The sequence below is a fragment of the Giraffa tippelskirchi genome, chromosome 4 (assembly GCF_054371585.1).
Source record: "Giraffa tippelskirchi isolate mGirTip1 chromosome 4, T2T-mGirTip1v1.2.pri, whole genome shotgun sequence".
NCBI classification, from domain to species: domain Eukaryota; kingdom Metazoa; phylum Chordata; class Mammalia; order Artiodactyla; family Giraffidae; genus Giraffa; species Giraffa tippelskirchi.
In genome coordinates, this window is record NC_137278.1 from 37,055,434 (window position 1) to 37,079,749 (window position 24,316).

The following is a 24,316-nucleotide window of genomic DNA, read 5'->3' on the forward strand; positions in this document are numbered from 1 at the left end:
TTTCTCTCCCCAGAAAGCACTGGAATCGCGAGGCTGTATACCCCGCCCTAAGTGCTGGCTAATTACTCCCTCGTGCGAGTGGATTTTAAAAGCTCAGAAACTTCCTGTACCTGCAGATTGACGTTGAATTCTGAGATTTGTTTGACATCTCTTTCAGTCTTTCCTTCCCTTTTAATTCTAGAGGAAAACATTAAAAAAGAATACTTCCTAGTCAAGACAGCTATAAATGATGTTTCTCTGTGTGTGGTAGCAATATAAATGCACGTAGAACAGAACTAAAAATTTTAAGAATTGTTCCTTAAGCTATCTCGAGACCCAAGTTACACTGTTAATACACTGACAGCTCCATTTTAAAAAACTGAAATAGAACTCTTGGTAAATTGAGACTCCTGAATATAGAAACGAATAAAGCATGAACATATTTAACAAAGCTTTTAAAAAGTTTATTGTTGCCAATATGTGAAAACAATAGCTTCTCAGGTAATTTACCTACATTATTGCTAATCCTCAATATAACCCCCTTCAGTTCAGTTCAGTTCAGTCGCTCAGTCGTGTCCGACTCTTTGCGACCCCATGAATTGCAGCACGCCCTTCTAAAAACCCCATTAGATAGGTTAATTATCTACATTTTGCACATAAGGAAACTGATGCCCAGAGAAGCTAAATGACCTTCTTAGACATCCATTCAGCCAGAAATGGAAACTGAACCTAGATCTGTTTCACCCAAAGCTCATACTATGGGTGGTAGTTTTTCTAAAAAACAGGAATTAAGAACCTGATCTCCATGAGTCACAAACACTGACACTCAAACACCGGGAAAAGAAAGAAAAACATGTAATTATGATGGTAAGTTTTAAATATGTCTTTTCTAATGGTTGACAAATCCATTAAACTCAAAAGAATAAGAAGAATAAATAGAGTAACCCAGTCTTGACATATAGCACACATATTTTCTGGTTTCAATGGCTAATTGGATCTAAAAGCTGATTCTTTACAGCAATTAATAAATACACTGAAGATAAAAGTTTTCAAAAAAGCACAAAAAGCTAGAATTGGGGATATAAGTTTATAAAAATTATAAAGATATAATTTCTAACTGCAGGTTATTTGTAGAACAAATCTGAAAATAGTAATGAATACAGTTTTTACTGACAGTAAAAACACTGATTTCATTCTTAATTTTGGATTCTGTATACTTCTATATTTTCTCTTTTACTTATTATGAACATTTAGCATCTCTTTATTCTTTCTCTTACCCTCAACTCTTTTTTTTAAAAAGCCAGTCTTATTTCAAAATCATGATCCTTCCCCTGGAATTAGCCTGATTGAAAATCACACTTATAAAATTAAAAAAGGAAAAATGGTTGAAATCTGAGTCAGATATAGCAAAGGAACCATTTAAACACCAACAGGTTTAGCTTAAATTCCAAACAAAAATAAATTATATAATATATAAAATCAGAGAATTAAGACTAAGGAATGGACCTCTTTCTGTTCCCTGGCAGCGTGGAAGAAATGATCAGTAAGCCAGTAATACCAGCTAGGAATTAGTATCATGAAGAACTCCAAAGGGTGTCTGATGCCACCTACTGGACATCAAGCAGTAAATATAAAACAAAGGGGTTTTTTTTCTTGTTTTTCTAGCAATTATTTTATACAAATATATTACAATGACCAGTTAGATAATCTGAAAGTATAGATTTTGAAGAACTGAAATCCTAAAATGAAGATGTGGTTACCCCCAGTATCTAGCACTTCAAAGGCATCACACAAGCACTAACAGATGGATAGGCAAAACCTTCAAAATAAGAACTTGAAATTCCAGAATGTTTGAACCTAAATTTTATGACCAGAATTTTAAGTTAAAAGCTATATGAAATCGAATAAACAGGCTGACAACAGTTTATATCCTTGAGCAGGTATCAAGCTAAACGGATAGAATTGGAAACTAAAAATATATTGAAAATGGGAAGCACAAAAGATTGTATCTGTCAAATAATCTTTACTATATTTTTTTTAAAAAGCCCTAGTTTCCTTCCTCTGAGGGGTTTATACTCTAGGTGGGCAGAGGACAGTATGTAAATACCAGTGCTGAATGGCAGGTTTATTAAATGCAATGGAACTTCTGACAGAGAGGTGCATTTCAGTTTAGTACCTCAGAGTGCAGAGAAGACAACGTTGGTATTCTAATCCTTTACCTGTGTAAAAAGTTCCAGAACTGCTGATTGCTGAATTAAAAAACACTATTTATAATGACATTAAAATGAATTTTGTTTTCTAAGTTTCTGAGGAACTGATTTTATTCTTCGAAGTGTAAAAATCAGGACTGTGATTTACTGTCTTAGTATTAATCCCTTCCTTTGTGGCTACTTGGGACACTCTAACATCATGATATCCCATATCACAAAATTAAAATTTAAAAACCTTTAAAAGCACTGCTCTGCAAAAGTTAATTACTCCACAAATATTTGCTACTTTTAAAAACAGAGCAATGGCTAAACAGGGGTACATACATTACACAGAACACTATGTAGAAGTTAAAAAAGAGACGAGTGTGTGTATATATATATATATATATACATATATATATATATGTATATATATATATAGGCATGGAAACAGCTCCAAGGCAGTGCTGATGGCTGAGTTGTAAGATGATCCCTGCAGCATATTATCTGTGTTAAAAAAAAAAAAAACTAAACACCTCAAACTGGGCTTTTTTCCTCATTTCCAACACTGAGTCTGCTACGTATATATATATATATATATATATATGCATGTCTGGAAGGAAACACTACAAAGGATTCACAGTGAATCAGGACTGTTCAAAAGGGATTAAGCAGTCATGTTTTAAAATTTTTATAGGAAAACTGTGTTCATTTAAGAGTTGGATAACTAAAGGTTAACTTAAAAACTTAGGGAAGTGGAATGAAGTGTAAGTCAGAAAGAGAAAGACCAATATCACATATCACTTATATGTGGAATCTAAAAATAAATGGTACAAATGAACCTATTTAAAAAACAAAAATAGAGTCACAGATGTAGAAAACAAACTTATGGTTACCAAGAGGAAAAAAAGGAGGGAGGGATAAATTGGGGGACTGGTATTGACATATTCATACTACTATATATAAAATAGATAAGAACCTACTGTATAGCACAAGGGACTCTACTCAGTACTCCATAATGACCTATATGGGAAAAGAATCTTAAAAAGAGTGGATATATGTATAATTGACTCACTTTGCTGAACAGCAGAAACTAACAGAACATTGTAAATCATCCATAATCCAATAAAAATAAAAAAAAAACACTAAGAGAAGTCGTTAAGTGAAAAAATGTTACTAAACTACATTCATGTACAGGTATTCGTTGAGTGCTTTACTGGGTGCCAGGCACTTGTGGTGCTGGGGCTACAGCAGCAAACAAGACAGAAGCCCTGCTTCTGAAAGTTCAAAGACAGTAATACAGAGTGTGTCAGGGAATGAGAAACTATAAGGAAAAGGAAACTCTGCAGAGCATGTGGAGAAACTGGAACCCTCACAAATTGCTAGTGGGAATATAAAATAGTGCGGTTGCTTTGGAAAACAGTGCTTCAAAAAGTTAAACGTGGAGTTTAACTATATAACCCAGTAATAGCACTCCTAGTTATATACCGAGAACTGAAAACATATGTTCATACAAAACTTGGATACAAACGTCCATAGTAGCATTATTCATAATAGCCAAAAAAGTGCAACAACCCAAATTCCTATCAACTGATGAATTATAAATTACAATGTGACATGTGGGGGCTTCCCAGGTGGCACAGTGGCAAAGAATCTACCTGCCAATGCTGGAGACAGAATCGGGTTCGATCCCTGGGTCGGGATGATCCCCTGGAAAAGGAAATGGCTACCCACTCCAGTAGTCTTGTCTGGGAAATTCCACTGACAAGGAGCCTGGTTGGCTACATTCATGGGATTGCAAAGACTCAGACACGACTGAGCATGCACATACGCATGCAAACACATCCACAGAACAGAGTATTATAAACTATAAAAAAGGGACACGTGTGTGCTAAGTCCCTTCAGTCATGTCTGGCTCTGTGCAACCCTATGGACTGTAGCCTGCCAGGCTCCTCTGTCCATGGGATTCTCCAGGCAAGAATCCTGGAGTGGGTTGCGATTTCCCCCTCCAGGGGATCTTCCCAACCCAGGGATTGAACCCAAGTCTGTCTTCTGCATTGGCAGGCAGGTTCTTTACCACTGAGCCACCTGGGAAGCCCTTGAAGTACTGTTTATGATACAAGATGAATGAATCTTGAAAACACTGTGCTATGCAAAAGAAGCTAGACACAAAAGGTCACATATTGTGTGATTTCATCCATTTGAAATGTGCATTTACATGAAAATGTCCAGAATAGATACACCTTTAAAGACAGAAATTACATTTAGTGGTTTCTGGGGTGGAGGCTAAGGTGGATGGGGAGGGATGAGGAGCAGCTGTTAATGAGCATGGAGTTCCTTTTAGGGATGATGAAAATATTTTAGAATTTCTGGTGATAAATACATAACTTTGTCAATATACTAAAACCACTGACGTGGTATACTTTATTTATTTCTGGCCATGCCACATGGGGCTTGTGGGATCTTAGTTCCTACAAGTTAGTGCAGAGTCCTCATCACTGGACCGCCAGGGAAGTTTCTGTGTCGGGAGCCGCAATAGGCATTACTGACAAAATGGAGGCACGGCCCCAATCCCCTCTCCTCATCCCGCAGGCACGGTCCCGGGATGAAGGAGTTAGGCCTTGTGATTCTGACTTGTCCTTTCCTTCCTCCGGTTGAGTTGGCTGGAAACAATGTTATAATCCATAACGATAACTATTGACATTTGTTCAAGGATGTTTACAAAGAATGCTCCAGGATGAACACATAGGCTGCAGCCTGAGATCATGGGAAACATTGTTATCTGAAACCTGCCTGTAAGGGGAATGTTTATGGCGAAAGAAGTTTGCTGAGTTTAGGGGTTAGGAATAATTAAGAATAGTTAGAAGTTAAAGGTTTAAGGTATGTTGTAGTGTTGGCATATTTTACTATAGCTTATGGAAACTAGGTATTTTAGAGATACTAATAGCCAAAAGCCTTTTTAGGAGATGATCTTAAGTTACTAGGGGCTAGCAGGATTTAAAGAGATAAGAAATAAACTGAGGAATGTATTATACAGCCTAGAGACAAACTTGAGTTACAATGTTATCACAAGGACACTTAAGAGGGAACTCTGAAGGACAACAATGATTTATGGAAACAGTAAATCTGGGTGAGGGGAAACTGAAGATGTCATACCTCTGACCTAATGTTTTTGTAAAAGTATAAAAGAAAACCTGATGCTTAAAATAAACATGCAGCCCAGTGCTTTGAGCAAGAGACTGCATCACTTTCGTTCGCGGACCCCGTTCATCCCTTCAGGGCGTTTCCCTGGCTGCTGGAGCTGGACTCCGGCAAGTGGCGCCCGAACAGGGACACCTGAGGGGTAAGTAATTAATCAAGTAGGTAAGTAATTAATTAAGCAATTTCATAAATGCAAAGCGGGACAGGTAGGATTGTGTTCGTGGGTGACCAGGACCCCTCTGCAGTTTAGGCAGGGTGAGGAGAACACAGAATCAGTAAAAACATTCTCTAAGAAAATGGTACTCTCTGCATCCAAGAATAGACAAATGTTTATTGAAACGTTACTCACATGTTAGCCCATAGAGGCGTTAAACTTCTAATTTTTGTATTCTCTAAATGTTTATTAAAGTATTACTTCACATGTTATCCCATAGAGGCGTTAAACTTCTAATTTTTGTATTCTCTAAATGTTTATTAAAGTATTACTTCACATGTTAGCCCATAGAGGCATTAAACTTCTAATTTCTGTCCAAGAGCAATGCCCATGGTTTCCTGAGGAAATCTGAAAACCTGGGCTAAGGTTGGAGATCAGTTACATTTGTTTTTTACTTTGCATGGGCCAGAAAAGGTTCTGGTAGATGCTTTTGCTCTGTGGAATATGATTAGGGACGTACTGGACCCTCGGCATGAGGCTGTTAGACAGCCTATGGGAGAGGCTGCAACGGTGGATGGTGGGCTTCCGCCTTCCGCGCAGAGTATGTTTTCTGCCATTGGCGAAGAAAAGGAGGGAGACTGTACTCAACCTCCCGAGGAAGGAGAGGACTTGCAGGACGCTGCGGCCGAGCGCTCTAGCAAGGCCCCTCCTCCTCTACGCAAACCTTTAAAAATTTATCCATCACTTTCTGATTTAAGGCGATCGCTGCTGCCTCCGTTTGCACCTCCCAGGGCCCAGGAGTTCCCCACTTTGCCCCCAAAGCCTCGCAGAGCATTGCCTGAGGCTGAGAAAGATAAGGAGTTTTCTGAAACAAAGAAGCTTTTAAAGCAGACGCATGCACAATATACAGAGCGTGCTCCTTGGAGAAAGCCCCTTCAGGGGGCCCTCACCCAGGCTAAAAAAAAAAAAAAGAAAAGAGTAAAACAACAGGGAGACTTAGAATTCTCCATGGCCTTTCCAGTAGTTTTTACCAAAACAAAAAGGGAAGGCGAGGAAGCTCCAATTCCAACGAGAGTGGCTGGTCCCCTGCCTGAGGGCATTTTAAGACTTGTGCTCGGGCATGGCTTGCTTTCCGTTCAAGGAATTTCGGTGGTGCCTGATGTAATAGATTCTGATTATACTGGGGAAATTAAAGTTTTGATTTCGAAGCCTGCCAAAACTGTGCAAATTAATAAAGGTCAAAGAATAGCACAACTTCTGCTTTTACCTTATTATCAGATAGGAAAAACCTTGACTTCTCAAGCTAGGGGCCCCAGAGGATTTGGATCTAGTGATCTAGCCTTTTGGGTGCAAAAAATTACAGCTTCAAGGCCTTTGAAAGATCTTTTAATTCAAGGAAATAAAATGTCAGCGCTGTTAGACAATGGAGCAAATGTCTCTTGCATTGCTGGAAAAGACTGGCCCTCGTCCTGGCCAACACATCTGACCAATGCCGGCTTGGTAGGAATAGGGTCAATGCCCTCGGTTGTTAAGAGCTCACAAATTTTGACATGGTCAGATGAAAAGGGGGCACAAGGCACCTTTTGCCCATATGTGACTCCTTCACTGCCTTTTTCTTTATGGGGGAGAGATATATTATCTCAGATGGGAATGCTTTTATATAGCCCAGATGAAAAAGTTACTAACCAAATGCTGCAAATGAGGTGTAATTCTGACAAGGGGCTTGGTAAAGATCAGCAGGGAATTGTTTCTCCATTAGAAACGGTTCCTAACAAAAATAAAAAAGGTTTAAGATATTCAAATTTATCCTAGAGGCTGTTGCTCTTGCTGCTGATCCTATTATCTGGAAATCTGATGATCCGGTATGGGTGGAGCAATGGCCCTTAACAGCTGAAAAGCTGCAGGCAGCTGAAGACTTAGTTATGAAGCAACTGGTGGCCGGCCATATACAGTCTTCTAATAGTCCCTGGAATACTCCTATTTTTGTCATTAAGAAGAAATCAGGAAAGTGGAGATTGTTATAAGATTTGAGAGCTATAAACGCAACTATAGAAGACATGGGGGCCCTTCAGCTGGGTCTCCCTTCCCCAGTAGCTGTACCTTTTCAATATAATGTGATAGTCATAGATCTACAAGATTGTTTCTTTACCATCCCCCTGGCTGTTCAAGATTGTAAGAGATTTGCCTTCAGTCTTCCTTCAGTTAATTTTAAACAGCCCTATGCTGCTAAGTCGCTTCAGTCGTGTCCGACTCTGTGCGACCCCACAGACGGCAGCCCACCAGGCTCCGCCGTCCCTAGGATTCTCCAGGCAAGAATACTGGAGTGGGCTGCCATTTCCTTCTCCGGTGCATGAAAGGGAAAAGTGAAAGTGAAGTCGCTCAGTCGTGTCCGACTCTTAGCGACCCCATAGACTGTAGCCTACCAGGCTCCTCCATCCATGGGATTTTCCAGGCAAGAGTACTGGAGTGGGGTGCCATTGCCTTCTCCAAAACAGCCTTGTAGAAGGTTTCAATGGAAGGTTTTGCCTCAGGGAATGAAAAATAGCCCCACCTTGTGTTAAAAATTTGTGGATCAAGCTGTGCAAAATGTTAGAGGGAAGTATAAAGATTTATATTTGATACACTATATGGATGATATTTTGGCTGCCCATAAAGATAGAGCCTTATTGCAACAAATCTTATCTGAATTGATTGAGGCCTTGGAAAACTGGGGTTTGAAGATAGCTCCAGATAAGATACAAGCAAATCCTCCTTTTTCTTATTTAGGAAGGGTGTTAAATACCCATACTGTGAGTCATGCTCCTTTGCAGCTGCGAAGAGATCATTTACTAACTTTAAATGATTTCCAAAAATTATTAGGGGATATTAATTGGATACACCCACATTTAAGACTGACTACTTCAGATTTAAAGCCTTTATTTGATTGCTTAAGGGGCGATCCTAATCCCAGTTCTAAGAGAAAATTGACTAGTGAGGCAGAGTTGGCTCTTGTTAAAGTGGATGAGGCTTTGAATGATCAGTTAATTAAAATTAATATTACCAGAGGATGGGATTTAATTATTCTCGCCACAGAACATACACCTACAGGATGCTTGTGGCAAGAAGGCCCATTAGAATGGCTCCATCTACCAGTGACCCCCCCCAAAATAGTTTTATCTTATCCCAGCTTGGTGGCACAATTAATTATAAAAGGTAGAAAAAGAAGTGTGGAACTTTTTGGAAAAGAGGTAGCAAATATAGTGATTCCACTCAATAATGATCAACTGCAATTTCTTTTACAAAATAGTGATGATTGGCAAGTTGCCCTGATAGATTTCAGGGGACAAATTTTGTTTCATTTACCCTCAAACACCCTTTGGCATTTTTTAAAAACACATCCCGTCATTTTTCCGAAGAAATTTTCTATTCAACCTTTAGAAGGGGCAATTTTAGTTTTCACAGATGGTTCCTCTAATGGTAAAGCAGTTACAATTATTAATGGAAAATCCCATGTTCAGGTAATTGTAGAGACATCTGCCCAAAGAGCTGAGTTAAGAGCAGTTATTTAGGCTTTTCAACATTTGAGAGACCGTGCCTTCAATCTTTTAACTGACTCCCGATATATTGTAAGATTGTTTCCTCATATTGAGGCTGCTAATATTCTGGAAAATAAGACTACTATTTTCTCCTTGTTACTCGATTTACAGAAAGAGATTAAGCATAGAGTTAAGAAATATTTTGTGGGACATATTAGAGCCCATTCCGGCTTGCCCGGCCCTTTACATGAGGGAAATGCTTTGGCAGATGCATTAACTAAAGTAATTGCCTTAAACTTACATGAAAAGATTGACAAGGCTAAAAATTCTCACAAAATTCACCATCAAAATGCAGCTGGTTTAAGGCATGAGTTTCATATCCCTAGGGAGGTGGCTAGACAAACAGTCAAGTTATGTCCAAACTGTCCAACATCTAATCCATCTCTACCATTAGGAGTAAATCCCCGAGGCCTTAGGCCTAACGCTCTCTGGCAAATGGACGCAACTCACACCCCGGTCTTTGGGAAACTGTCCTGTGTGCATGTTACCGTGGATACCTTTGTAATCACTCAAATGTAGATACACAGGGGCAGACTGCAATTATGAGACACTGGATTCCTGAGGGGGCTGCGACTCGGCCCCTGGTCAAGTGGAAAGACCTCCTTACCGGAGAGTGGAAAGGGCCAGATGTGCTGTTAACTTGTGAGAGGGTATGCTTGTGTGTTTCCGCAGGACTCCACTTCTCCTGTTTAGATTCCTGACAGACTGATTCGACATGTCCAGCCCATGAGATCTCCAAGACCACAGAGACCGCTGAGGTTGCTGAGATCCCTGGAGTCCTGGAGTCTGGGACTGAAGGATATTGGCGAGATCAGAAGCTTGTCGAGTCCGGACCTGAGGAAACCAAAGAAAGCCGAAGGGCGGGTGACCCTTCACCTGAGGCTTCACTGCTAGTACATCGCTTCAGGCACCTGGCACTTCAAAAGAGACATGCTGATGGAGTCCAACCGTATTCTGCTCCACCTCGTCGCCGTCATCGTACTCAAGCAACTACCTCCAGCACGGTGCCAACATGGGGCCAGCTGAAACACCTCGCTCAGCAGGCTGAAGAATTAATAGAAAGGGGGAGATATGAGGCCACTCCTATGGTAATGTTTGTGGCTATCTTGTTGTGTTGGCTTGTCAGCCAAGGCCCTCCAGCACAGAAAAAGTTCATTGGACCTATTTGCCTAATCCACCTTTTTTCCAGCCTGTAGATTGGATAATTGAGCCCATTTGTGTTTTTGTTAATGATACTCATCTTTTGGGCGGGGCTTCCATCTATCCTAATAATGTTAAAACAGTGGTCAGCGCTCCCTTCAATTTTTCAGGCGTGTCCATTTATCCACCTATTTGCTTTGTCACACCTTCCTCCGGTTTTGAATGAATGTGTTAGCACTTCCTTGAAAGGCATGCTTACTGATTCTCCGAGAAGCAATGGCAAGAGAGATTTTTGGTCCTTATAGCTGTTGATGCTGGGGTCGTAAGAAAGACAATATGATGCCATAAAACAGGCAGCCCCTTATTTAAAGGACTTTCCGAGCTGTGCACTCCCCACCCCGGATTCTGATGAACAAGGACTACAGGCCTGGGAAAGTATAAGCAAAATTTCTGGCTTTCCTCATTGGAAAGAATGCATGTATGCCCTAAAATTATTAATTCCCATTGTTGCCACCAGACATTCTCTGATTGAATGGGGGTGCCCCTATCTTTTGGATCAATGGTTAAATTTAATTTTTGAAGAACCTTATAGATCCATATGAAATAATTCATTTATCCCTTATCCTTTAGCAATTACTAGGTGGCATGTTAACGGATGGGTTCCTCCTTTAGTGAGTTTTGATGAAACAGGTCCCATACAACCTGAATTATGGATAGCATTGGCTGCTATGGCACCTGTGATTTTACAGACCTTTAAATGAACAAAGATATATTGTACGGGCCTGCATGCATTCTCCCTATGCCTTTCTGTTGGCCAAAAATCGGAATGATTTGAGAGTTCTTAAAGGAGAAACTGTTTATAATGTTGAATGTGTGAATTGTTTTATATCAAATTGTGTTGATGGGAACGATTATAGTAATTATAAGGCTGTGATGATTGTAAAGCAAACACCATATTTGATGGTTCCTGTAAAATTAGAGGGACAATGGTTTGATGATTATGCATTGAAAGTTTTGTATGAATTGAATGGCTTAATTTCTCGACCTAAGAGATTCATTGCAGCTCTGATTGTGGGAATAACTGCCTTGATTGCCACAATTGCTTCAGTTACGGTTTCTGCTGTTGCCCTGTCAAAACAAGTGCATACTGCCTCATTTGTTGATCACCTGTCCAAAAATGTCTCCGTAGCTCTTGCTACACAGGAAATTATAGATAGGAAGATAGAAAATAAGGTCATTGCTTTAGAAGAAGCAGTCCTGCTTGTAGAGCAAGAAATTACAAATTTAAAAATTAAGTTGTCTTTAAGGTGCCATGCTGAATTTAAATAGATGTGCGTTACCCCTCTACAAGTGAATGATTCTGTGCATTCTTGGGAACGCATTAGAAACCATATTTTAGGTGTTTGGAATCACTCAGATTCTAGTATTGATATTTCTAAGTTACATCAAAATATCCAGAATATGAACTAGGTGGAGTCTGACTTTTCTTCTCAATGGCTTTCTAATTCCCTTTTTAAAAATCTAGAGGGATATCTTTCCCATGGATCCTTTTTTACAATAATGATTAATGCCGCCATGTGCTTATGCCTGTTGGTTCTGATTTGTCTATTAGCCCCATGCCTTTTCAGAATACTGAACCGAAGTGTTTCTGCTTTATCTACTGAGTTTCACACTTATGCTCTAAAAAATAAAAAAGGGGGAGATGTCGGGAGCCGCGATAGGCTTTACTGACAAAATGGAGGCATGGCCCCAACCCCCTCTCCTCATCCCGCAGGCACGGTCCTGGGATGAAGGAGTTAGGTCTTGTGATTCTGACTTGTCCTTTCCTTCCTCTGGTTGAGTTGGCTGGAAAGAATGTTATAATCCATAACGATAACTATTGACATTTGTTCAAGGATGTTTACAAAGAATGCTCCAGGATGAACACATAGGCTGCAGCCTGAGATCATGGGAAACATTGTTATCTGAAACCTGCCTGTAAGGGGAATGTTTATGGCGAAAGAAGTTTGCTGAGTTTAGGGGTTAGGAATAATTAAGAATAGTTAGAAGTTAAAGGTTTAAGGTATGTTGTAGTGTTGGCATATTTTACTATAGCTTATGGAAACTAGGTATTTTAGAGATACTAATAGCCAAAAGCCTTTTTAGGAGATGATCTTAAGTTACTAGGGGCTAGCAGGATTTAAAGAGATAAGAAATAAACTGAGGAATGTATTATACAGCCTAGAGACAAACTTGAGTTACAATGTTATCACAAGGACACTTAAGAGGGAACTCTGAAGGACAACAATGATTTATGGAGACAGTAAATCTGGGTGAGGGGAAACTGAAGATGTCATACCTCTGACCTAATGTTTTTGTAAAAGTATAAAAGAAAACCTGATGCTTAAAATAAACATGCAGCCCAGTGCTTTGAGCGAGAGACTGCATCATTTTCATTCGCCGACCGCGTTCATCCCTTCAGGGCGTTTCCCTGGCTGCTGGAGCTGGACTCAGGCATCTCTGAAATGATACACTTTAATAGGTTGAATTTTATTTCAATTTAAAAAAAGCTACATAAAAAAGAGTAAAACAGGGTAAAAGGATAGAGACGGAAGGGGAGGCTGCCGTTTTGGATAAGGGAGTCAGGAATGACCTTATTTTGAGCAGTGACCTGAACAATATAAAGAAGCTAACCATGTAAATCTGAGAGGTGGGAGGAGGGAGAGGAAGGACATTCCAGGAGGAAAGGCAAGTAGGAAGACTCTTAAGGTAGATGCATATTTATTTTTAAGCAACAGCAAAGAGGTGAGTAGTGTGGCTGCATGTGGTAGCAAGGGGTGAGGCTGCAGGAAGCCATGGTCCAAACTATACAGATGTGTAGACCCACAGTAAGGACTGGTCTTCACTCTAAATGATAGAAAGCTATCAGAGCCAGAAGCAACGACCAGATGTACATTTATAAGGTTCATTCTGCTGCTATGTGGGGAATAAACTGAGGCAGAAGGGAAGGAAGGAAATCTATTAGAGATAGCTTCTGTTAGTATAGGTGGGTGAAAAATGGTCAGATTTGATGTACATCTAATCACCACAATATACACTTTAAATATCTTGTGTTTGTCAATTATATCCCAATAAATATGGGGGAAAAAGTGGTTGGATTAAAAATATACTCTAATGTCAGAGCCGAAGGGATTTCTAATGAATCAAATGTGTGGCACAGGAGAAAGAGAGGAGCGAAGGACAAGCCTAAGGAGTTTTGCTCTGTGCAAAGGTGTAAATGGAGAGGCCACTCACTGAGATGGGGAAGCCTGAGAGAAGATGACTGGGCAGGGAAATGAGAAGTCAGTTCACCTTAAATTTGAGGTGCCTACTAATCCAAGTGCATCTACAAGACTGGAATTCAGTAAAATAGTTAGGCTAGAAGTATACAATGGAGAGCCACGGCAGAAGACATTTGACGCTTTGTGAAGGGATGACTCACCACAGGCAGACAGGAGAGTCTAGGGGTTGGGCCCTGGAGCACTCTAACATTTGGATACTTAGAAGATTTTGCACAATTTATGTCTCCTGAGAGAAACAGCCTGTTAGAAGAAGACAAGAATGCTCCAGCTTTGTTATTCTTACAGAATCAGATGATCTGATGGGTAAAAGTTCCTTCAAAGCAAGACTGGATCTCATCTCTAGATCTTTAAAGATTTCTTCCTCTTCCATTTCTTTGGTGTTAGCTCACAGAGAGTGAGCCTATTGATCTACTAGGTATTCTCAGATTATTTCTTTACAAAGTATGCTGCCTTGAGGATCTCAGTCAGCGTACTAAAATGACAATCATACTAAACACCACACTAAAATGACAATCCCAATACCCATTGTTTGATTTGGGGCATATTATTTCATCCCAGAAATTTTAGCTTCCCAATAAGACAACTGGGTGTGCTTTTCTTTAGATGTGCACAAATGTGGTCAGAAACAGTCCTTATCGCAGATACTTTACAGATAGGCTGTATTTCGGAGGGTCAGGGTATGGCAATCTACTCATTTGGCAAAAAGTCTAAGCAAAATAACCCAACTGCCTGGGGTAGTGACACTTGTGCAGTGGGTACTACAGGTTGTACAGCTGATGTAGCACATTTAACGAACTATAATTGCTGCCCTTAAAAAAAGAGGCTGATGGCTCAGTGGAAGAGAATCCACTTGCCAATGACAGAGACAGGTTTGATCCCTGATCCGAGAAGATCCCATGTGCCATGGAGCAGATAAGCCTGGGCACCACAACTATGGAGCCTGTGCTCTGGAGCCCCAGAGGCACAGCTACTGAAGCCTGTGCGTCCTGGAGCCTGTGCTCCACAAGAGAAGCCACTGCAGTGAGACACCCGTGCACCACAACCACACAGTAGCCCCCAGTCTCTGCAACTAGAGAAAAGCCTGCAGAGCAACGAAGACCCAGCCCAGCCAAAAATAAAATAAATAAAATCATCAGAAAAGGAGTTGGGGATGGACAGGGAAGCCTGGCAAACTGCAGTCCATGGGGTCGCAAAGAGTCGGATACGAATGAGTGACTGAACTGAACTGAATATTACATACACTGATAAGAAACAATCTTAAGATGTAGTAGTAAGTGAAAAAACAATAGGTGCAAAATAGAGTGTAAAGTTTGCTTAGATTTGAGTAATAAAAGACACACATACATATAAATTATATGCTTATGTATACATGGAAAATCTCCACAAGGATACAGTTAGCTCACCAAATTGTGTTCCATGTGTTTATATTAGTTACTCAAAAAAAAAACCCCCCAAATTAAAAATCTAGCCACAAAGCCTCAAGTACCAGTGAGATAGGAAACAGAATAAGTAACGGTCATTAGAAAAAGAGATTCCTTCAAATAAAAAGAAAAGCTTGCCGAAAGACAAATGGAGCCAAGGTTTGAAATTAGTATTTCACGAAAGAAATATACATAGCTAACACATTCTTAAAACATACATTTTCCTTAGAAACTAAACAAAACCAAACGCCATTATTTTAACCATCAGACTGGAAGCTTAAAAAAAACAAAAAATACTCAATACTGGTACACATATATAAAACAGGAATACTCATACTTTACTGGTGATGCTTGGGTGTTAGCCTTCTAACCATACATGTATCAAAAGCCTTAAGCATGCACACAAAGGGTAAATAAGCATGCACCTTTCTCTCACCCAGCAATGCCACCTCCGAGAACTAAACATGAGCAATAAGGCAACAAGTACAAAAAGATACATGCAACAGGGATACTACTTCATGGGTGTTGTGTTTTGCTTTTTTTCCTTTACCCCTAAATAATCTACTCATAGCTTTAATTATAACAGCAAATCTTGGAAGGGAAGCCAATGTTCACCAATAAAAGACAGGTTAATAAATTACACTATAACCAAGTAGCTACTAAAACCTAAGTTTCCACAGAATTTATAAGAGCATTTAACAGATGTTCACCGTACATGGGAGAAAAAGGATTAGGAAAGAAAGCAGCATCTGATCTCTTTGGCTAGGGGCAAGAAATACATGCCCATAGGAGCCTGGAAACACAAATACCAAAATGTTAACATTCTGGGGGTAGATTATAGGTGATTTTTGTTTTTTTTTTCCTACCTTCTGATTTCTCCCAAGGTGTTTTTTTATTTAGATAGGAATATCAGACACCTGACCTGCCTCTTGAGAAACCTGTATGCAGGTCGGGAAGCAAGTTAGAACTGGACATGGAACAACAGACTGGTTCCAAATAGGAAAAGGAGTACGTCAAGGCTGTATATTGTCACCCTGCTTATTTAACTTATATGCAGAGTACATCATGAGAAACGCTGGGCTGGAAGAAGCACAAGCTGGAATCAAGACTGCTGGGAGAAATATCAATAACCTCAGATATGCAGATAACACCACCCTTATGGCAGAAAGTGAAGAAGAACTAAAGAGCCTCTTGATGAAAGTGAAAGAGGAGAGTGAAAAAGTTGGCTTAAAGTTCAACATTCAGAAAACTAAGATCATGGCATCTGCTCCTATCAGTTTGTGGTAAACAGATGGGGAAACAGTGTCAGACTTTGTATTTTTGGGCTCCAAAATCACTGCTGATGGTGATTGTAGCCATGAAATTAAAAGACGCTTACTCCTTGGAAAGAAAGTTATGACCAACCTAGACAGCATATTAAAAAGCAGAGACATTACTTTGTCAACAAAGGTCCATCTAGTCAAGGCTATGGTTTTTCCAGTAGTCATGTATGGATGTGAGAGTTGGACTATAAAGAAAGCTGAGTGCAGAAGAATTGATGCTTTTGAACTGTGGTGTTGGAAAAGAGTCTTGAGAGTCCCTTGGACTGCAAGGAGATCCAACCAGTTCATCCTAAAAGAGATCAGTCCTGGGTGTTCATTGGAAGGACTGATGTTGAAGCTGAAACTCCAATACTTTGGCCACCTGATGCGAAGAGCATTTGAAAAGACCTTGATGCTGGGAAAGATTGGGGGCAGGAGGAGAAGGGGACGACAGAGGATGAGATGGTTGGATGGCATCACCGACTCAATGGACATGAGTTTGAGTAAACTCCAGGAGTTGGTGATGGACAGGGAGGCCTGGCATGCTGTGGTTCATGGGGTCGCAAAGAGTTGGACACGATTGAGCGACTGAACTGAATAAGCATGTATTGCTTTTCAACTGGGGAAATATGGTATTGGGGTAGGGGGCAAAAAACACAGAAGACACAAAAAAATCCAGTTATATTTATTCAATATTCTAATTTTTAAAACTATGAAGAATCATGATATCTAAATCTACATATGAAAAAAGAAAATGGGTAGGGAGATTCTTTTTTTTCTAGTTATAAAAATATCAAATACAAAAGGGTAGAAATTATTGCTTTATTTGAGAAATTTACTTCCAAATTACTTTTATGTATTTTAAAAAGTCATAAAGAGCATCCAAGAAAAAGACATATACAGTTTCCATAGGAATAAGGACAAAAAAATGGGGTTGATGACTGCCCCAAACGATATTTCCTAAAGGAAAAAAAATGTAATATTTAACTTTTTTTTTTGAGGCAGGGTAAGTGAACTACACACATCATAAATAAAATTTTCTTACTTTACAAGGAAGGGCTGTGATCCTGTTATTGATGCATATTAAATACAAAAATCCACTGTTCTGATCAAGATGAGGGAAAAAACATCATTCTTCAACATTTCAGCTCATGCAATGAAATCCAAAGGTCTGTTGAATCCACCTTTTCGATTCATGTACTGCCTATGATGAGAAAATTTATTTATTAAAAAAATTGTGGGTTTGTTTTATAATCTAAACAAAAGTATGGAAATATACTTTCAGTATTATTTGGGAAGATTCTACAGACTTAAAAAAAAAATATCAATTGAAAATCCATATTTAAGTAACACTAAATACCTACCAAGTTTAAGGAAAAGAGAAGAGTTTCAAATAGGTACCTATCAAGCAAATCTGATTACACACTGTATTAGTTCTTCCCATAATACTTTATTTGAAGGTAATTTTATAGTGGACTGTTGATTCTAGTATTTTAACTCACAGCAGTCTCAAATCACACTATTCATATTTCTAAATTAACTGAAGTATTAGTCTAAATTAACTGAAGTGATAAATGTAGAGAAAAAGACAATGTTTGAAGATGTCTTTTCTGTTCATGCAGTGAGATTTCAAGTATGGATTGGTTTGTTTTGTGGTATCAATAAAATATACCTATACTTAACAGAAAGGTATTTACAGTTGAAATCAACTTAAATAATTCAGGAGGAATCTATTTTAAAACCTATAATTATAATGAAATTAAAAGTCTAAAGACTTGAGATTATGCTATTTTGAAGAAAGAACTACTTATAACCTAAAATATTTAAGCCAACTACCCTTTCTCTGTAATAGTTTCTGGTTCACAGGTAAATTTAAAATTATTTTAACATACAAGAATATAAACAAGGAAGATTAAATCAAGGAACAATATGGAAACCTAACTAAAGTAAGTGATTGTATGGAAAACTGCTACATTTCCTACAAACATGATTATCCCATAACAAATTCTTTCCCAAGCATATAATTTATATTAGTTCAAACGTAATAGTGGCAGCTATGCATACCTATACTTTCTCTTCTGAGACACATTTATGGCATAGGCATTTACAGAGCCATCCACCTTTTTCCCCTGGAGAAAAGCAAGAAACAAAAACCAAAACACACACACAAACAAACAAACAACACACAAGAGAAAGAATATATTAAATGCCTTGATCAAAGAGCCGGATTCCACAGACCTCTTCAATGGCAAGATTCATTTAAGCATGACGTAGCCCAATGACTAAAAGAATTTTTAGATCCTGATGATATCCCAGGAACTCCCAAGTGTTATAACTCTGTTCACATTTTTATAGTCACATATAAGCAAATACCAATATTCAAACCAACAAACTCATTATGTATTATGTGCAAGGTATGCAGGGAAAGTGGGTAGCAGAGCATCACCTTTTCTGGTCAGAGAATTCTTCAAAACCAAATACAAGTTATGGATATCTCCTCTAGAAAAATTCATATTCACAAAAATTTAACTTATGATCTGAACTGATAGGCTTCTCAAATCAGTCACTATTCATATCTAACCCCATTTAATTTTGATTTTTAAATCAAGAATCAGGATAACAGGTACTAATGTTGAATCACTTGTATCTCAGACTTTCTTTTCATTAATTCCTTTATGGGTCTTTGGATTCAGCAAAATGAACTCACCACTTTCTGTTCCTCATGCCTAAACTGCCTTCTCAACTCCCATCCATCTGGTTCTTGTGCATTCTTCAAGGCCCAAGTCAAATGACCCAGCTGCTAGGAAGAGCTCTCTTCTCTAACTCCCACAGAATGTTAACTGTGCTTTCCTCACAATTCCCTCCATTTTCTACCCTCCATTTATCACGATGTCTAATCATGATGATAACATCTACATGATCACCATGTGTAACATCACACTGTTGTTGTTTAGTCACTAAGTCACATCTGACCCTTTGCAACCCCATGGACTACAGCATTCCAGGTTCCTCTGTCCATGGGATTTCCCAGGCAAGGATACTGGAGTGGGTTACTATTTTCTTCTTCAGGGGATATTCCCCACCCAGGGATCAAACTCAAGTCTCCTGCATTTAGCAGGCTGATTCTTTACCACTGAGCCATCAGGAAAGTCCATTAATCTTTTTTACTAAGTTCAATTACTAAAGGCTAACTGATTTTTGAAAACTATTTGTAGAGTTGTATATTTTTAGCTCTCTCATTTGCATGCTGGAATAGGAAATTTGTCCCTAAATAAACAAAACCAACTTTGAAATTTTTTAGAATGTTAAAATAGAAGGGAAAATAAGTGACTAATTTGGCATTTGAAGGGGTTCCACCATAAAATAATGATGAAATATCACAAGATACACATTACTGAAAAATACAAATGAGCTGAGAAACTATAACTGAGAGTCCTGAAGCCAACAGCGTATGAATTAACATTCTTGTTGATGTCATTAAAAAAACAACTGACATCATTTGTTCTTGTGGTACTCCTTAATTTTTATGGAATCTATAAATTCTCACCTAATTTTTCCTTTATAAACAAATATCTTCAGCACAGACTACATTTAAAAGTAGTGGCTCCATCTTTACATCTGATTCTCAGGAATTCCAAACGTAACATCAGGCAATAGTAAAACCAAAAAAAAAAAAGAATTCTAATAAGGTCCTTCACTATTCTACAAACAGTGAAATTTAGTTGTCTCATTTTGGAAATATTTTTATTCATCCAATATATGTATTAATAAACCAGTTTACTTACAAAATGCTCATTGGAATAGCAAATAAGGAACTGGTATATTCAAGAAAAAAACCTGATACAGAAATTGCATTAAATTTTAAAATGGGGTTCATATAACCATTCGTGAGAATCAAAGAGCTCATTCTTAATTTTCTCACCTCAAAACAGTCATGCCTCTGGTACTCCTCTTAGGCCACACACTGTCATTTAAAAAATACACGGGAATCCTACAGAATGACATCAGTTAGAAGCTCTTAGAGCATCTTCGATTACCCCACTCCATTCATGACATAATGGAACACAAGATTAGGGGAAGTGGATTATTTTTGATACCTATCCTCAGAGATTGCAACTTCTATTTGCAAAATGAAAAGGACTTAAAATTCTATAAAGAAAGTTTTAAAAATATATTTTTCTCTCCACACACACTCTGTCTATTCTTAATAGCTTCCTCTCTCTATCCTCCATTCTCTCTCCATTCAATTTCCTCTCTCCCTCCATCTCCCTTTGCTCTATTTCTCTCTACCCCATCTCCTTATCTTTCTCCCATCTCCCTCTCCACAGCCCCTCCCTCTTTTGCCTCCCCACCTCCTTATTCTTTTCAATATGATGGTCAGGGCTAGAGAGCATTCAAATTCCTGTCAATCCCTCTTTTTGAGTTATGAGGTATGTATGCAGCTATGCAATGCCATCTTTATCTGGCAGCTGCATTTCATTCTGTTTCATAGCACTTCCCTTTCTTACAATCCTTTCTTTGATTAACCCTATCAGCCTGACACCTCAGAGTCATCACTGACTACTCACCTCCATTCCCACCACCACTAACTCTTGCTTCTGAATTGTTCTCAGTATTCCAGCCTCTCTCCTCAGGTCAGGCCTTCATCATCTTTCAATGCATGACTGGGCAGTTCTCCCAGTCTTTTGTTTGTCCTCCATGAGGCCCCAGGTCATCTTTCTAAACATACATATAATCTGTTGCTCCCTTGCTTAAAAACCATTTCTTCCTCATCAAAATAAGCAACTTAAATTCCTCAGTATGGCTAAGTATATCAGCCTTCTGCGATTTGCCTCCCACCTCTATTTCTAGCCCCATCTATAGTCACCAGCCCATCAACACCCTTTCTCTAGTCACTGAATTTGAACCTCCTCAATACCCTATGCCGCTTCACACCGACAGGGGATCTCTGTGAGCTTTTCCCTCTACCTCAAACGATCTTCCTCCTTTTGTCTGATTACCTCTACTGGCCCTTTAAGATCTAATTCAAATATACCAAGCAAATACTCCCTGAATTCTAATGGCAGTCCACAACTTCCTTCTCTTTGCTTTCAAATCCCTTCACACAAATAGTTACTGTCTTCTAACAGAATAAACTTGTATCATTGGAAGAAATTACAAGTGATAGTAAAAGAATATGGAAAAATGGGGCAGGTCAATTCACATTAAGAATACTTGACTGGCTACATGTTTTGCTTACTTTTGTGGAGTCAAAGGAGGCAAATCCCATTAACTTCATCATTTCTATTTCTTCCTCTGTTTTGCCCTCTAAGTCTTCCTCTACAAAAATAAGTGATACATTTTAAACTCATTTTATACATAAAAAAGAGAGCTGGCAATAGGTTAATAGTTGTTTCACTTTACCAGAAGAGACTATACTAAACAATTAGCTAAAGACTTGAATTTAATGAAAAATCCCTCCATTTGGATAGAATATAACTTAAGGTGCAAGGAAGAAGTGTGGTCTCCATCCTCCATTATAAGAGATTGCTTAAAAGGATATGCTTGGTGTCTTTAGGAAGGACCACCTTCAACATCAGACACTGAAGACACTTCCAAAATAGAATATTTTCATGTTAACTGTCCTTCCTGTATCAAGAGCACCAAATAACTAGTAATTTAGGTACAATTAAAATCTCAAAACCATATGCAATGAACACTGTGTGTGTGCGTGCGTGTACGCTCAGTCATGTCCGATTCTTTCACAACGGCATGGACTGTAGCCTGCCAGGTTCCTCTGTCCATGGGATTTTTCAGGCAAGAATACCAGAGTCGGTTGCCATTTCCTCCTCCAAGGGATCTTCCCAACCCAAGGATTGAACATGTGTCTCCTGCATTGCAGGCAGATTCTTTACCGCTGAGCCATTGCGGAAGCCCCTAATGAATACTGTCAAAAACTTAAACAGCTAAATGTTCAAAAATTATACTTAATTTTATAACTGAATTTCTAAACAAGGCTGTACATTTCCTACAGTTATTTATCTAATATTACCAGTTATCTGACGTTCTTTGCTCTTCGTTTCTTTTGTTTCTTTCTTCTCCTCATCTCTTCTTTCTTTCAGTCGAGAAGGGGAAGGAGATGTGGATCTATGTCGTCTTGGGGACCTAACATTTAATAAGGAAAGATGTCAGAAACAGACATACCTGGTGACTTGTGTTGATGAGCACAGATATACATGAGTGCATGCAAGGTAAAGGCTGAACAAAAGCCGGATTCTAGAGAAAGGAATTTGTTCTCCAAAGCAGAATGAGGAAGAAAGTTCTGCCTAGGCCCTGACTATTAACAAAAAATTATTTATTGTTTAATTATCAGTTACACTCAGTATAGCTAGGCTAAAAATTTTTTTGTAAGGCAGAAAAAAGAAAACAAAAAGTCTATTTGATGGTTATTAAGAATCAGAGTCCACTTCTAAGTTTCTTCCAAGATCTCACACTCTTGATTATATGGTTGAATAAACTATTATCACCAAAAGTTTATAAAAAAAATAAGACCATAGTATACAAAACATGTATTTCTTACTCCTGCTAAGTGCTTTTCATGTATTATTTCTCATTTACTCCTCAAGGCAACTCTACTATGTGGAATGTTATCAACCCCATTTTACCAATAGGAATGTTAGGTTTAGAATAAAGTGGGATAAAGTTCTGCTGATTTCATGAAACCGTTTAAGTCCCTTTGTAAGCGATAACAACAAAGTCAAGAGCAGCGACTATGCAGCTGTGGTAAAACTTCTGCTTTGCTGCACTTACCTGGAACGCCTTCTATGTGGGGAGCGAGAGCGGCTTCTTCTCCGATCTCGCTCCCGGGACCGGGACCTTTCTCGGCGCCTACGTTCTCTTTCCCGGGATGTGGACCGGGACCGCCTACGCTCTAATAAAAACACAAAATTGCAGAGCCGAAAATTACTTCAAACATCTACTGGATGCTGAGCCGACCAACAGTAATATAATGCGAGCCATTTCTAGATGTCACATTTAAAAGTAAAAAAAGACACGAGATTAATTTTAACAGTATAGATTTAACCCAAACTACCATATTTCAACATGCATTCATTATATACACATATATGTGTGTGTGTGTGCATATATATATATATATATATAAACATACTCTATTCTTTTTTTCCGCACTAATCAAGGAACACCGGTGTGTTCGACACTTAAACAGCAGTTCTCAATACGGATTGAGAGCCTGTTAAGTGCTCAATAGCCCTCTCTGATTCGAGGGCTCATTAAACTTTTAAGATCAACCCTGACTGAAGGTGATAAAAACTAACGAGGGGGCAGAATCGAGGTTCTATGTGAAATCTTCCCCTCTCAATGCCCCCTTTAGGGGCTGGGGCCAGAAATCATCATGAGGTGAGCACCCTGAAGGCAAACTCCTAAACATGGATTTCCCTAATATAAACTGCGGAGGGAAACCCTGAGCGCTTAAGAACCTGGCGGCAGCACATGCTGAGTGTTACTGAGTGTGGCATCCATTCTCATGTCAGCTTTTAAAGGTAATATTTACCCCAGATGTCTAATTACGGGAATTCGGACGCAGGAGGGCTGGATGACTTGCATTCGGTCACCCAGAAATTGGGGGAACCGTGGCCTGACTCTAAATTCCCAAGCCACAAGTGCAACAAAAGTTATTACAGGAGGCTGACAAAGAGTCGGCCAAATCCCAATTGGGTAAAAAAAAAAACTGCCTTCAAACCGGACCCCTGAAGCGTGTAGGGCCCAGGTCTTCCTTCCCAACAGACCCCCTCTCTTCTCCTTAGAAGAGAAGATTCCCCCCTCTCCGCGGCCCTTAGACTGGGAACCAAAGTGGGGACGAGTTTCCAACCGAGCCCTAGACCCTCAGAACCTCTTCTGGACTCACCCCTCCGTGGAGAGCGGCTGCGGCTGCGACCCATTTGGAATCCTCCTTCAGTACAAGTCGACCCGGAAACGGCTGTGCAACAACTTCCGGGAGGGCAGGGAACCGAGCTTTCACCGCCGACTGGGAAACG

General features: G+C 39.2%; 1 protein-coding gene across 4 annotated transcripts; it reads right to left on the bottom strand.

Annotated features, from left to right (window-relative positions):
• Positions 1-5,680: 5,680 nt before the first annotated feature.
• Positions 5,681-24,245, bottom strand: SNRNP27 (small nuclear ribonucleoprotein U4/U6.U5 subunit 27). 4 transcript variants are annotated; one of them, XR_014083182.1, is made up of 7 exons: positions 24,187-24,245; positions 23,070-23,190; positions 22,312-22,424; positions 21,520-21,599; positions 18,345-18,409; positions 17,326-17,484; positions 5,681-9,932 (listed from the first exon to the last, which is right to left on the bottom strand). XR_014083182.1 is itself a non-coding variant. In XM_081594521.1 (6 exons), the coding sequence occupies exons 1-6, from the start codon at positions 24,218-24,220 to the stop codon at positions 17,430-17,432; spliced, it is 468 nt and encodes a 155-aa protein (XP_081450647.1). In that variant the 5' UTR covers positions 24,221-24,245; the 3' UTR covers positions 17,089-17,429. The 4 variants fall into 4 exon arrangements, 2 of the variants coding, with proteins under 2 accessions (XP_081450647.1, XP_081450646.1); XR_014083181.1 differs by lacking the exon at positions 5,681-9,932 and adding an exon at positions 17,089-17,240; XM_081594521.1 differs by lacking the exon at positions 5,681-9,932 and having other exon boundaries at positions 17,089-17,484.
• Between the last annotated feature and the right edge of the window lie 71 nt (positions 24,246-24,316).